The following is a 14834-nucleotide window of genomic DNA, read 5'->3' as shown; positions in this document are numbered from 1 at the left end:
CTTTAAAATAAAATTGGTATTCCATTTTGTAGAAATCACAAATCAACATCTAAAACCAAAATTTCAAAAAAATTCAATGTCCCGTTTTCAAAAATTTGAATTTTCAAAAAAATATTTCGTTGGAATACAATTAGCAGTTTGGCAGAAAATCTGATTTAAAAAAGTGGTTTTATGCCAGGTTTGAAGTCAATCGGTCCACCCGTTTAGGCTGTTGCACCCACTTTTTTGTCATTTGAGATAACTCAACTTTTTTTTGTATGAATTCATTAATTGTTATATAGTATCTATGTATATCGCAAGTGAAAATCCAATAAATATATGGGGCATTTCACGTGAAACCAGCAGCGAAAAATGTGGTGGGTCGTCAAATTTGTTCATATTTGGTATATGTATTCCTCAATCGAATTAAAAAATACATCTGGAAGGATTTTGAATTTTAAGCCTTGATAGCGGAGTTATGGGCTTCTAAAGTTTTGGAAAACTCTGGGAAGAGTTTATTTGAAAAATTTATATAAATTAAACGAAGGGGTAACAAAATTATTTTAATGATGGATTATACGCAAAATTAGACGTGCTTTTCAAATATGAAATCTAAACCGGAAATAGATTTATTTTTTCGACAGAAAACCGGAAGTTGGCACTTCAAATCCAAATTTAAGAAACTTCGACCATTTTGATATTTTTTTAAATAGTCTTAAAATAAAGCTTATACAATTTAGAAACTACATGCCAAGTTTCAGAGTGGGATATCAAGCCGTTTAGAAGATACATAGGTTTTAGTGAGGGGTCTTCGTGCATGTAAAACCGGAAGTACCCAGTTTTCTCTGCTCTGACCCAGCAGTTTGTACCACCCCCAAATTTTTTTTGCCCATTCGATAGAGCATTGGCTGAATATCATTATCCTGATTTTTCGCACTCGCGAAATTCACCTTTCAGCCGCCATCTTGGATTTTAGTTTTTGTTGAATATCTCGATTTCTATTTATCCTACATAAAAGTTGTGTATGCAAGAAACGTAGGAAATTCAATTTCGCGTCTTTATGTTAAGAGAACTTTTTCGATATTCCTAATATTAAAAAAGTTGCAAGCCAAAAAAGAAAAAAAAAACGAAAAAAATGACAATTTTAAAGTTTTGAGCACTTTTTATCAAAATTATGAAAAAAGGTCCTGAATTTTCTCTTGTAACATAAATCTCTTAAATACTTACTAATCATTTAAAATTCAATATTTGTTAAAAAAAAAAAATAAGAAAAAAGTAAAGATAAAAACACAAACAAAAAAGAGCATTTTTTAACAAAAAAAGTTTAATAACGTTTGTGTTTATAGCGTTACAAAAAAAAGTTGTATAGGAGAGTTGTAGAGAATTTTAAGGAATAATCTTTCCTCGGAAGGTTTTTTCATAATTTTGATAAAAACTTTAAAATTGTCATTTTTTTCGTTTTTTTTTTCTTTTTTGGCTTGCAACTTTTTTAATATTAGGAATATCGAAAAAGTTCTCTTAACATAAAGACGCGAAATTGAATTTCCTACGTTTCTTGCATACACAACTTTTATGTAGGATAAATAGAAATCGAGATATTCAACAAAAACTAAAATCCAAGATGGCGGCTGAAAGGTGAATTTCGCGAGTGCGAAAAATCAGGATAATGATATTCAGCCAATGCTCTATCGAATGGGCAAAAAAAATTTGGGGGTGGTACAAACTGCTGGGTCAGAGCAGAGAAAACTGGGTACTTCCGGTTTTACATGCACGAAGACCCCTCACTAAAACCTATGTATCTTCTAAACGGCTTAATATCCCACTCTGAAACTTGGCATGTAGTTTCTAAATTGTATAAGCTTTATTTTAAGACTATTTAAAAAAATATCAAAATGGTCGAAGTTTCTTAAATTTGGATTTGAAGTGCCAACTTCCGGTTTTCTGTCGAAAAAATAAATCTATTTCCGGTTTAGATTTCATATTTGAAAAGCACGTCTAATTTTGCGTATAATCCATCATTAAAATAATTTTGTTACCCCTTCGTTTAATTTATATAAATTTTTCAAATAAACTCTTCCCAGAGTTTTCCAAAACTTTAGAAGCCCATAACTCCGCTATCAAGGCTTAAAATTCAAAATCCTTCCAGATGTATTTTTTAATTCGATTAAGGAATACATATACCAAATATGAACAAATTTGACGACCCACCACATTTTTAGCTGCTGGTTTCACGTGAAATGCCCCATATACAAAAAAAGCACGTATACGCCACAATGTACATGTGATGCGCTAATAACATGAATTACAACTTTGACGTAGGTATTAGATAACACTTGCTTTAAATAACTTGTATTAAATAACACTTGCACTTACATATTAAACGAACAAAATTTACATACAGAAAAACCAAAAAACAAAATCCTTTCAAATGAGAATTTTAATAAAAAATAAACTTCTTCAGCTTTCTAAATGTGTGGATTACATTAAGCTCAAAAAACGGCAATATTATTTGTGAATATATTTTACGGAACGAAAAATAAACAAATACAAATTTGACACAAAACAAAGCGTGCGTTAGTTTTGAGCAGGTGTTTATTGTGCGTATTTTGGAATTTACCCATTTTTGGTCATTAAGGCAATTTATATTAAATTCTCGTAAAATCAAGCTATTTTAATTTCTGTTTTAATCAATGATGATTGGTTACACTACTTGTATATTGTAACGACGGGATTGAAAAAAAAAAATTTGCAAACCAAATCAATATTTTTGATAATTCGATATCAACTCAGACATTACTGAAATTTGTATACTATTAGAATCAATCTACAACTTGGCTGGCTAATAACCTAGATTAATCCACACAAAATCATCTACTGGTGTGCGTGTTTTATTTTTTATGTATTTCATATATGGCGTTGAAAACATAGTCAACAAATTTTACTTATCCATCAATCTTTTTTCGTTGAGTAGTTTCGAACTGAAAAAAGTTATATAGAAATCAGTCAGTTCATCCTCGTAATATTATCAAAAAAAGCCATTCTGTACTAAATTATATGAGAACATTTTTTTTTCACACATTTTTGAATTATTGTTTTAAAATCCAAAAAAAAAAATAAAAGTTCAGAAAATTGTCCCCAGCTGTTCTTGTTCTTGAGTTTTCTAAAAAATTCAGCACAAGGACAACGATCTTTCACAATCTACAAAATTGATCTTTTTAAAAATGAAATCAAATCTTTCCAAAGTTGGTTTACATTTCTCTCTTCTTTCGCTAAACCAAGAAAAAAATACTAGAACACTTTCTTGAAAAAATTGTATTTACTTCCTACTTTTCTTTTGCACTACAAACTATTTTAGTTACTATTTTTGTTTTATCTTAAAATTGCTGATCCGTATCGAAATGTATTTCTAATAGCTGATGTGCGTGATCGGGCAGTCCAATAGCTTGTTCATAACGTCGACAATCACCCGGATTAGCTGGATACCAATCACTTGGTTGTATGCATTCTCTTAATTTAGCTGTAAACGATCTTCGGCGGGATTTGGATAGTGCAAACATTATATAAATAAGTACAACCATCCATGGAAGAGATTGGATTAAGCAGCCTAATACAACTAATATGGAATCATAATAGCTCAATTGAACTTTTGCAATTACCTATTTAATTAGAAAGAAAATTTAATTAAAATATGTTTGAAGATTAGGAGATACATGGAGAAAAAATAACATCAGGAATAAGTTTATTTATGGTATATTTAATCATTAAATATAGTTAAATCTACCAGATAACTAGTTAAATTTACCAGAAACTTGTTAAATACACCAGAAATAATGTTAAATATACCAGAAATATAGTTAAATATATCAGAAATAATGTTAATTATACCAGCGTTATTTTTACTCTGTGTACTTTTAAGAACTTACCATGGGAAAGCAAAGTACAAATGGTGCTATATATTGAAGTATAAATATCGCCCATGTAGACATTGTCCGACCGACCATGAATTGGGCATCTCTTTGGAACCTCATTTTTCCATAAATCCACAGCACAACCACCAAAATGAGGAAGAAGACAAACGTTTGGGAGAAAACTGCTCCCAAATTGAATATTCCCAAGGAATGAAATCCATGCTTTTAAGAAAAAAAAAATCGTTTTTTAGTTGGAAAAGGTTAAAATTGATAGAATAGAGGTCCTAACCTGTGTACAAAAGAAGATGGAAATCATTGCCAGGAACCCAACCAATATGGCCTTAATCACACGACTATGAGGACGTAAAAACTCAAATTCATCACAAAGAGCTGTCTGAACTGTCATCAACAGGGTAACCTTTAAAAATACCTTCCGATTAGATCATAAAAATTTTTTTTGTATTGCATACTTACAAGCTTAATAACTTCAACAAGACACAATGCTCCAAAAAATAATGCACACCACAAATTGGCATAAGGCAGTTCCCCCAAAAGGAACGCATAACACAGATAAATAAATTGCAAAGAATGCTCTTCGTCCACTTGCAAATACAGCCCCCCAACATGATCTTCAAAATGATCCCAAACAATTCGTCCACTAGTAGCTGCCAGCATGATCATACCAAAGCCACTCAAACACACCATAAATGACATTTTCATGATGTCAGTCTTAAAAGTATTGTGACTGGCCAAGTTGACAATATTGCCCCATCCAGGCCGGAAAAATAACATCACAAGATTTGCTCCCACATGTGGATGTATTAGATGCAGTTCGGGTATTTCAAAAGAAAAACCCTTTAAAGCCTCCTGAAAGCCTGACAGGCAGAAGAGCCTTAGGAAGACGACCAGGAAGGCGGCAAAAAGTATCACAGCTGTTATTCGAAAAAGCTTTCCAATCTTTTTGTCCGAAAGTTTTTGGGAAGATTTTGGAAGATAATTTAGATTCAAATATTTTTTTTTTGTTTTAAGTTAGAAAAAAGCCAAAAGCATTTTGAGTAATTACAAGTTTGATTTTTTGGAAAAACACCAGGCTAACCATCAGCCATATGGCGAGGGTGTTTATGAGTAACCCAGATGATATCGAGAGCGGGCCTCGGTCTCCGTCAATACCTCGAATTTTCGACCTGAAAGAAAAACCGTTTTTCAAAATTTGTTTTATTTAGAATTTTAGGTTATTTTATTACCGAAAAAACTCCACTGTTGCATGGGGATTAACTGCTTCATCCTAAAAACACAAAAACTTATAAATTTTTCTAAAATTTTTAAAAATTAATTTCAAACTAACCTCAAAATCAAAATTATTTCGAGTTGAACAATTTGGTGAATTCCAAGATTGATTACAGCTCATCCATGGTAGAATTGGCTGAATAGATTCGATAAAATAATATAATGGTACTGCAGCAAATACGCTGTAATAGGTTAATGAGATGACATTGAAGATCACAATGAGGTAGCCAATACCTTCAGGGAGCAATATTTTAAAAAAATTTTGAAAAACAAAAACAATTTGATAGAGAGAGGAAGAAGAAAAGACAGTGAAGACATAGAAGATAAATTGTGATACAACTTACCTTTAAATAATGGCACAACTCGAAATGCTGATATCAATCCGGTACTGGAAAATTGTCCTAAATATGATTGAATGAAAAATATGGGAATGCCAACGAATAAAACTGAGAGCAGGAATGAGATTATTGAGAATCCTGGAAAAAAAAGAAACAGATTTATTTTTGTTTTTAATGCTAAATTTGTCTTAAAATATTTATTTTGCACATAGAAATGCATACGGTATTTTTAAAAATTTTACTACAAGTTACGTTCATTAAAAAGGTCATTGTGATAAATAATAAAGATAAGGTTTTTAATAAGAGGTATTTCTTCGTCACGGGTGGGACAGTTGAACAATAAGCTTATTGTTTTGTTTGCTTATTGGTTCTTTTTCAAACACTTAATATAATTTACATAAACTTTAATTGTACCAATATGAATGTCAACTTGATTTTTTTTTTACAGATAGGGTGGAATATTATTGTCACGGGTGGGAAAAAAAGCAAATCCAATGTTGGGTATTTGCTTTCAGAATCGATGTTAATCTATTTCAAATTTGTATTCGAATCCATTGACTTGTAAAGGGAGGGATACGAGTTAATTACTCTGGGAGAAAATTTTTTTTTTCAATGAATTTTAAAATCTGCTAAAATTTCCTACAATTGAATTGATATTTAATAGATATTTACGAAATTTCGAACGTATTTCGTAATTTCGATACAGTTTCTGTGTTATTTCAAACATGCATTTAACGAGCTACTGTATTTTGTCTGATTAAAACGGGTTTAATGATTTTGATTACATACTTGATATAGTCCCATTTTCTAGATGTCTGACTTTCTCATAAGCGGTTCGACCTACATATTTCAATGCATATTTTAGTACAAAAACTTTGTAATTATTTTAGTTTTCATATGTCGATTAATATAATTCCTTTTTATGGCTTTCCAAATATTTTTTTTTTTTTTGAAAACTTTTGAAAATGAATTTTTAAGTAAAAAATAAAATAAAAATAACAACGGCTCTAAGCGAAACCCCCTGTAAAAATCCAATTATAATTGTAAAATTGCAGTTGGTATGATAAAACATTAACACAAAATTAGAGTTTGTTCAAGTATCCAAAATGAAAGGGTGTTTTTTCGAGAGAAAAGGAATGTTAGATTTTATAGCTTCAATTGAATTTCTCAGCAATGGAATCATTTTGTACGAGATTGAAACGTTTTTTTTGGAACATAAATCTAAAAAAAAACTGAAATTGAATAATGTATCGAAAAGTTGTTATTATATTAAAAGCATTGAAAAATTCTGCATGCAAAATAATAATTCCATTACTCCAAAACATACTAATGGCGTTTTCGATTGGCTCTCCGGAAGCGTCCGGAATCATTCAGAAGCCTTCTGAAAGTGTTTTATTCGCCCGAGTTTGACAGGCAGAACACTTCTCAGAATAAAAATTCTCTTCTTGATTTCAAAACAGAATTCACTCAAAATCACTAATATTTAAATAATTAAACGTCAAACCAAATTTCCTAGTAGAAAAGCAAAAAAATTTTATTTGATTATTCACCAATACATATATAAAATTTCAGAATTGAGAAGAAACGATTCAAACTGTTTTATTGGATTTCAGAATGAGTGAATCCTTGAGTGATTCCAATCGAAAACGACATAACAAAATCGAACTTTTGTTTTCACTCAAAAAAGAAATACCCTTTGAACTTGGGTATTTGATGAAACGCTTTTGCTTCTTAGTAATCATGCCAATATTATTCTATACCTAGGTATAAAAAAATTCATGAATTAATTTTCCGACCATCTCCATACTAGATTTTCTATCATTTCTGGTATGGTCTATTAATGTAAGTAGGTATGTACCTACAGGGTATAAATATTAGAAAAACAATGATATAAAAGCAACAAAAAAAATCTGATGAATTTCAGTAATAATTCTGTTTTGCCAATAGAGTTCAACTCAATAACTAAATAATTAACACTTTACACTTGTGTTACCAATACAGTTTAATATCTATGTGAAATTCAGTAGAAATAATATTTTTGCTATTATTTTATGCCCTTCACTCTAACTAACATTCATTTATTATTGGGTTTAAAGTTTAAAATGTGAGTAATTTGAGCTTATGTTCGATTTTTCATTATAAAAAAAAAAATATCAGATTAGATTCTAGGAATCCAAATTGTTTTGAAAAAAAAAAAAAAAAAGATATTTGTTTATTCATGAATTCCTTTGTTATTCTTTTAATTGCGATATAATAATTGATAGTAATATTACCTACTAAATATAAGGGTCAAGTATGGTTTTATAAAAAAAAATATACCCTCCGCTTTGAACCCACTTTATAAATCAAAAAATTTTACTTTACAACAAGGTTAAAAAAAAAAAAAAACAATTTTAGTATTTTTTTTTGTGATTTTAAAGAGGCTTTATATACCTAAGTGAAAAATGAATCGTATTGAAAATTCGAAAACAGAATTTCCAAGGTCAAATATTTTAGTTTACAGATATTTTATAAGAAATTTTTTTTTAAACAATTTTTTTAATTTTTTTCTTATAAAACAATGAAAATTTTATAATATAATTATAATTATTTTTCACTCATATAAAGCCTCTCAAAATTCACAAAAATAAAATCAAAATTGTTCTTGACCCTTACATTTTTTTCACAAGTGTATTAGAAATGACTTCCAACTAAATAAATATATACAAAACCTTAGTATTTTATTACATTTATTGCAATCATCTTGAACTGAAATCAAAAGTTCGTGCGAGGAAGTCGTGTATTTAATTTTTTTATTTTCTTTACATTATCATTAGATTCAATATTTATAACATTTAATTATTCTGAAATGACACATTTTTTCATGCTGATGGGTGGTTTCAACTATTGTTTAAAAAAAAGTAACAATAGAAACAATAAACTTAATCACAATTCAAAGATTGATATTTGCCACCCATATTATTCTTATCTGTTAAATTTAACCAACACAAACCAGAAGCATATGACAACAGGCTGATTGATAAGAAACTTTGTTGACAAATTTTTGGTAAAATATTCGAATTATCTTCTTTGGAGGTTGAAATAAAATAATTGATTATATTCAAAAACAACAAATAAATAAAATAAAGTAAACAAAAATTAAGCGGAATTGCAACAAATTAAAACATTTTATATATTTTTAAACATTTATATAATAAATAATTAACTATATCAATAATTCAGAAAACTAGAAATGAGTTTGCATTTCTTTTTTGTTATTTTTACTTCTGAGTAATTATTAAATAAAAATAAAATTCAGCATAAAAATCACATTATTATGATATCACTCATTTAATCAGAAATATACATACAAAAGAGATATCATGTCATTTTTTATCTTGCAACTTTTTCGTTTGTTTGTTTTATATTTTTTCTAAACGCCAATGATTAAAATCAATGCATTAATAAATTGGTAATAGGTATAACAAAGCTGATAATAACATAATATTTTTAAATTTACGTGGGTTAACCTGAAAAATATTATAATCTGATAATCAAATTTATCTAATCACTAACTCGAATCATAAAAAAGAACAAGAATGTGAAAAAATAAATGCATACGAATTGATTGAAAGTAAATATTTAATAAACATTGGCTGACATTAATGACTTTTTTATCTAAAAATAAAATAAAGAATTTTAACAAGGAGTTTTTTGTTATGGAATGAAAAAAAGGTGTTATTTTGAGACATTTAAGACATCAAAATTCTTAACAACATTTGGAAACCTTTGCGTTTTCAAAGAAGTTTTTTTTTAGGTATTTTTTTTAATACTGGAAATTCGGCAAAGCATATGCTTTTAAAAATTCTTTTCTTTTAAATTTTGCTTTTTGCTACCAAAAAGATACTTTTTTTTATTTTCATTCACTATTTTAAATTCTCATATACTTTGTTTTTTTTTTTTCAAAATATCTTATTTAATTTTCAAGTTTCATGTAAACTCCTTTGAACTTGATCATTAAAAATAATAATAATGTAATTAATAATCTCATTTACGTTTTACAATATCTGAATAGGTCAAACAAGCATCAATTAAAGTTTTGAGTAATTGATTGGCATCAAGGGTACGTACTGAATACTGAAAAGCAGCTATATCTGTACAAAAAATATTTCCTCATTTTTTTTAAATATTTTTATTTACCATATAATTAGCGTTAGAATCTCTTGTTATAAATTTGACCATGACCATTAAGAACTTATAATGATAAGCTTATTAACTTCTGGGTTAAGATTGTCACAATCAGACCTATATTCTATTGAAGTTTTCTATTATTTTTATAAATACACGCCAATATTATATGATTTTTTAAATCAGAAATAGCTATGCTTTTTTTGTGTGCATTTTGAAGAAGTAAAGAAGTTTTCAATATTCTATGTTCTTATGTACAGTGACTCATATTTTTTTTATGTGAACGAAAATTTTGAAAAATATCCCTGATCGTTCAAATTGAGAACCATATTATTTTAGTTTTTTTTTAATATCATTTAATTTTCATATTCAAGAAGTGGTTATATTCCAAAATAATGTTTGGTCAAATTCTGTACATTAATCAAAAAATCTGTTACTTGAAAGCCGAATTTCAAAATATGTCCCCAACTCCGACAGAAAATGTATGGTCAAATTAAAATGTTCACTCAACCGGTCACTGTGGCGTATGCGTAACATGTTTTTTTTTTGTGCTTGTGCTTGTGCAATTTTGTCTTACTTTGATTGATTATTTGGTTTCTCAAGATAAAAAAATGTCTTCGTTTGAGATTTAGAATTTCTTAAAAAAATAAAGAAATTAAATTGCTTATCTTCTTTATTATTATTAAGAACGAATTGTATTTATGTATTGCAGCAGGAATTTGACAAATGGGAGCTTCAAAATTTATTTTTATGCAACTAATTTTGTTTTAAAAAACCACAATTTCGACTCTCCACAGGGGTTTATGGAAAATAAAAAATAATAGGTAACAGTACTTGTCATATACCGATTTTAGTAAAGTTGAAATTGTTCAAAAACGGCTCCAACGATTTTTTTTAGGAAATTCAAATGTTAGTTTTAAGACAAAGTCTATCTTCTAATGAAAAAATTTTTGTTTGAAAATTATTATAAACGGTAGGGGAGAGTGGGGCTAAATGTAACAGGGGTAAGAATTAACAGCTAAAAAAAGCGATGTTCCTTTCAATATTAAGAAACGCGTAAAGGAGAAAAATGCTCAATTTTTGCATATCTACCGGCACATTTTCTTCAGATGAAGATTAGACGACAGGGTGAGAAGTTACACTAGTGGTGCCCAAAAAATGCATGTTTGTAACTTTTTTTTTTAATTTTATTTTTGGTCTACCTCTTTACCCGAAAAAGATAGAGTGCTAAGTGTTTTTTTGTTATATGCAACTGTGTTTTGGCTCAAATTGCGTATATATGTTATGTCTATATCAGTTTCACTTTTTTTTTAAATTGATTTTATGTGCCAAATTTCATGCTGGGGCTAGTTGTAACATTTTTCCGGGGCAAGTTGTACCATGTAAAAACCTACCTATACTGAAAAATTGTTTACTTAATATAATTAACAACCCTGAATATGAATGCTTGTAATTGAATTTGTATTTATTTTGAAATTGGAAACACATTTTTGAACCACCACTTGAATTCATAAAGCTTATAAAACAATTTATGAATTCGAATAACTTTTATTTAAGACTACTGTCAAATTTTCTCTGGAAATCTTGGATTTGCTCCACTTTTTACAAATTTGCACCAAAATTTCATGACTGAGGTTTGTTTTTATTGTTATTAATTAAAAATAAATAAATATAAACAAATAAAGGTATTTTTCTCTTATTTTTAGTTCTTGGTACAACCTACCCCGGTATGTGTTACACTTTGCCCCGTATGTGGGGTAAGTTGAAACAACACGATTTTTTTTTTGGAAGCTTTATTTTTCAACATTACCGTTATGTTTTGCTAAATTTTTATGATGGATCTTTTAGCTAAAACATGGGTCTTTAATTTAAAAAAGGTCAGGTTGACCCACTTTCAAATTTGTAGGAGAACCATCGATTTTAGAAAAAAGTGTTACATTTGGCCCCACTCTCCCCTACCTGCCAAGAACCATTTTTTTTTTTTTTTAATCTGATTTGCCCCGAAACTGCTTATTCGATTTCAACGAAACTTTTTGTGAAAAAGCATTAATATAAGTTTAATATAAGCCAAAAATTAAATTTCAAAAAAATGTATTTTTGGTTTTTTAAAAAAATTTTGATTTTTTTTTAAATCAAATTTTCGAAAACGGGATATTGCATTTTTGGACGTTTTGTTGTTTGGTGTTGATTAGTGATTTCTACAAAATGGCATAGGTACCACTTTTATTATAAAACTTTCTTTCCAAAAAATTATTTATAAAAAAATAGTTTTTTAAAAAAAGGCTCTAATGATTTTGAAATTTTTTTTTCATGAATGCATCATAATATATAAATCAAAACTGCATATTTAGTTCACATTTGGTTTTATTTTTTTTTTAAACGAATTTTATTTTTTTTTTTTTATTTTTGTATGTGTTTTTTTTTGTACCTCTAGAGTACCTACATTTCCCAAATTTCTATATAATAAAGTCTTACAAAAAGCAACTTGAACTCTAAGAGCAAGTTCGTGTGGATTTTATTTTTGTTTGCAAGCGAAAAATTGAATTTAGCATTTTTGAATGTTTTACAAAGTTAAGGTTTGTACCAAATATTTTGTTCCAACAAAATTTATTTTAAACCAAATTTTCAAAAAGGTAATTTTTTCAAAATTTAAAATTGAAATAAAATAATTTTTGAACAAGAAGTTGGCATTTAATTGATATAATTTTTGACATTACAAAAAATACTACGTGTTTTACGCTAACTTCATTCTTATTTTACCCCAATTTTGAATTAAAAAAAAAAACTTTGGCATGACTGAAGGTGTCATTACACTTATCTATCCGATTTTGTTAAAACTTTGTCAAGAATTATTTTTTAGTATTGTCAATACTTTGTTTAAATGTTAAAAAAAAAAGATTTTACTTTAGACATTTTTTCATCAACTCAATTTTGGATATAGTCGAATTCTTAAAGCAAAAAATAATTTAGAGCTCGATTGGTCTAAAATAATTTTTAGATCAGTGAAGACCTCGAATAAGACCACAATTTCCAAGTATCCAAATGTTAGGTTCCCCGGGTTGACCTCAGGAGACCTCAGCAGGCCTCCCGGTTTTAAAATTCGCATCTGAGATAATCTAAATGCAGTCATCCTTGGATTTTTTTTGCATGAGCCTATTGATGTCAGATTTAGTCCTTTGCCTAATTTACAGTATTTAAAAAAAAAATAAAAAAAAAACAAAAGTTCTAGTATTAAATAACCATATTCAAATATCCAAAATCTCAGAAAAATTTTGAGGCGGTATCCAACTTGAAGGCTCAAAAATTAAAAATCTAAAATAAAAATAAGACAAAGGCTCTTTAGTACATAATTGATCAAAGATTATAAACCACCAATCTTCAATTAATGACATTCAGTTTAAAAAAGGATTAATAAAATCCATCAAAACAATTAATCACAACTTCAAAATAAATATTCAAAAAATTATAATAACAATAATGCAACAAATATTTATGTAAATTTCTTTCAACATAAAAGAAAACCCGCTTCGAATACTAACAAACACTCAATATATATAAAATTCCATATTTAAAATTCTCAACCCTACCCCAACATAAATATTCTGCAACTAATAAATAAATAAATCAAAAAGTTGTTGCATTTAATTCCAGTGTCATATAAATTCTCTTCATGTCGCTGACTGTCATTGTCACAAATTCATAAATATAAAAATCTCTCAACCAAACCAAAAAAAAAGCTCTAAAGAAAATGCATCAAAAGTTGAACTCCTGCACATCTCTCTATCAACCAAAAAAAAACATAAAATCAAAAAGCTTCTTTTTTGCAACCCTATAAGAACCTTCAACCCACATAAAATTCTACCACCCACCTTAAAAAAAAAATCGACAGACAAAATATAAAAACGATTAAAAAACCACCCCTATCAGTTACCCCCATTCTATAATTTTTTTTTTGCTCACCTCCTCCAGTAAAAAATATATAAACTGGAATTTCACAGAGAGCCTCCCATCCAAAACTCTGACACAAGCAGGCAAAGTAAAAGTCCAATCGCGATGACCACTTACCCCGTTCGGGGTCGTGCCGGAAGGGTTTCGCACCGATGTCATAAGAAGATACATGTCGGTGATTATCTGCCGAAGTCATTGCGTCACTCTTTAGCACTTTCAAGATAGAAAAATTCGAAAAAAAAAATAAAATTGAAAGAAAAAAACTACAAAACAACACTGTCACTCTTCTTCAAGTTACTGCAAAAAGCAACTGCACCCGATACCAAAGCCAATGACTTCTTGTCTTCTTCTTGGTCTTATGGTCTTCACTATACTCTTTATGGCACTACGACTGCAGCGGATTGGCCATATATAAAAACAATTGAAACTAGTTAAACATTTCCGCGCACCTGACAATAACTTTGCAGCAACACAATTGAAAGCGTCTTTTAGACGTTGACGGACGACGGGTATTTTGCGAATTCGTATCGGGGATCCAACCGAACCGAGGAAGTGCTACCAGCTATATTAATATAGCTGCTATTTCTCACAACCACTTGGAGTCCGGTTGTGAGGAATTATCACACGAACGTCTGCCAGCGAACTGTGTCATCTTTTTGCTCCTCAAAAAGTTTCACACAGCAAAAATGACCAAGTGCAAGTACGCGAGTATCTGGTATAGAGTTATAGTGGAGTATAGTGTCGAGTCGTTGTCCGTCCAGTGGGTAGTCTAAGTCTCAAACTGGGGATACGAAAAAGTTCTGCGATGTTCGTACATAATCTTGTTTACAATTTTTTTTTTTCATTTTTTTTTGCTCAAAATTTTATTTTGTTTTTGTTTTATTTTTCTCACTTTTTCTCTCACTTTTTTTTTTTTGTACTATTCTCGTTGTGGTTTCACTTGATTTTACACTCAGAACTCTCGACGGGTAGAAATTGTTGTAGTAAGAGAGGGTTTTTTTGTATGCTTTTTTTGTATATTTTCACTCTCGCGCAAATCTATTGTGTTGGCTTTGGCTCTGTACGCTTATGGGTGTATGTTTTGTTGTTGCCATTTCTCTGATATAGAATTCCAAAACTGGGTGGACTTATCGATCCAGTAATGGGGGGTAGACATAGACGTCTTTATGTGACTATTTCTAGGAAAACGATGAGACCCACCACAACA

At 29.2% G+C, this 14834-nt stretch overlaps 1 protein-coding gene across 1 annotated transcript in view; it reads right to left on the bottom strand.

Moving 5' to 3' along the window:
- The window catches only part of LOC129907273 (sodium-dependent serotonin transporter-like), a 66879-nt gene extending 52292 nt beyond the window's left edge, over positions 1–14587 (bottom strand). Inside the window, exons 1-6 of the mRNA XM_055983390.1 lie at positions 13640–14587; positions 5519–5650; positions 5233–5408; positions 5132–5172; positions 4951–5071; positions 4362–4844 (exon numbers count right to left, since the gene is read on the bottom strand). Coding sequence (XP_055839365.1) covers positions 4362–4844; positions 4951–5071; positions 5132–5172; positions 5233–5408; positions 5519–5650; positions 13640–13823 — 1137 coding nt within the window. The 5' untranslated portion in view covers positions 13824–14587. The remainder of the gene's footprint in view (positions 1–4361; positions 4845–4950; positions 5072–5131; positions 5173–5232; positions 5409–5518; positions 5651–13639) is intronic.
- Positions 14588–14834: the final 247 nt, after the last annotated feature.

Source organism: Episyrphus balteatus, chromosome 1 (genome assembly GCF_945859705.1).
Source record: "Episyrphus balteatus chromosome 1, idEpiBalt1.1, whole genome shotgun sequence".
Lineage (NCBI taxonomy): Eukaryota > Metazoa > Arthropoda > Insecta > Diptera > Syrphidae > Episyrphus > Episyrphus balteatus.
The sequence above is the reverse complement of the archived record's forward strand: the minus strand, read 5'-3'. Positions and strand labels throughout refer to the sequence as shown.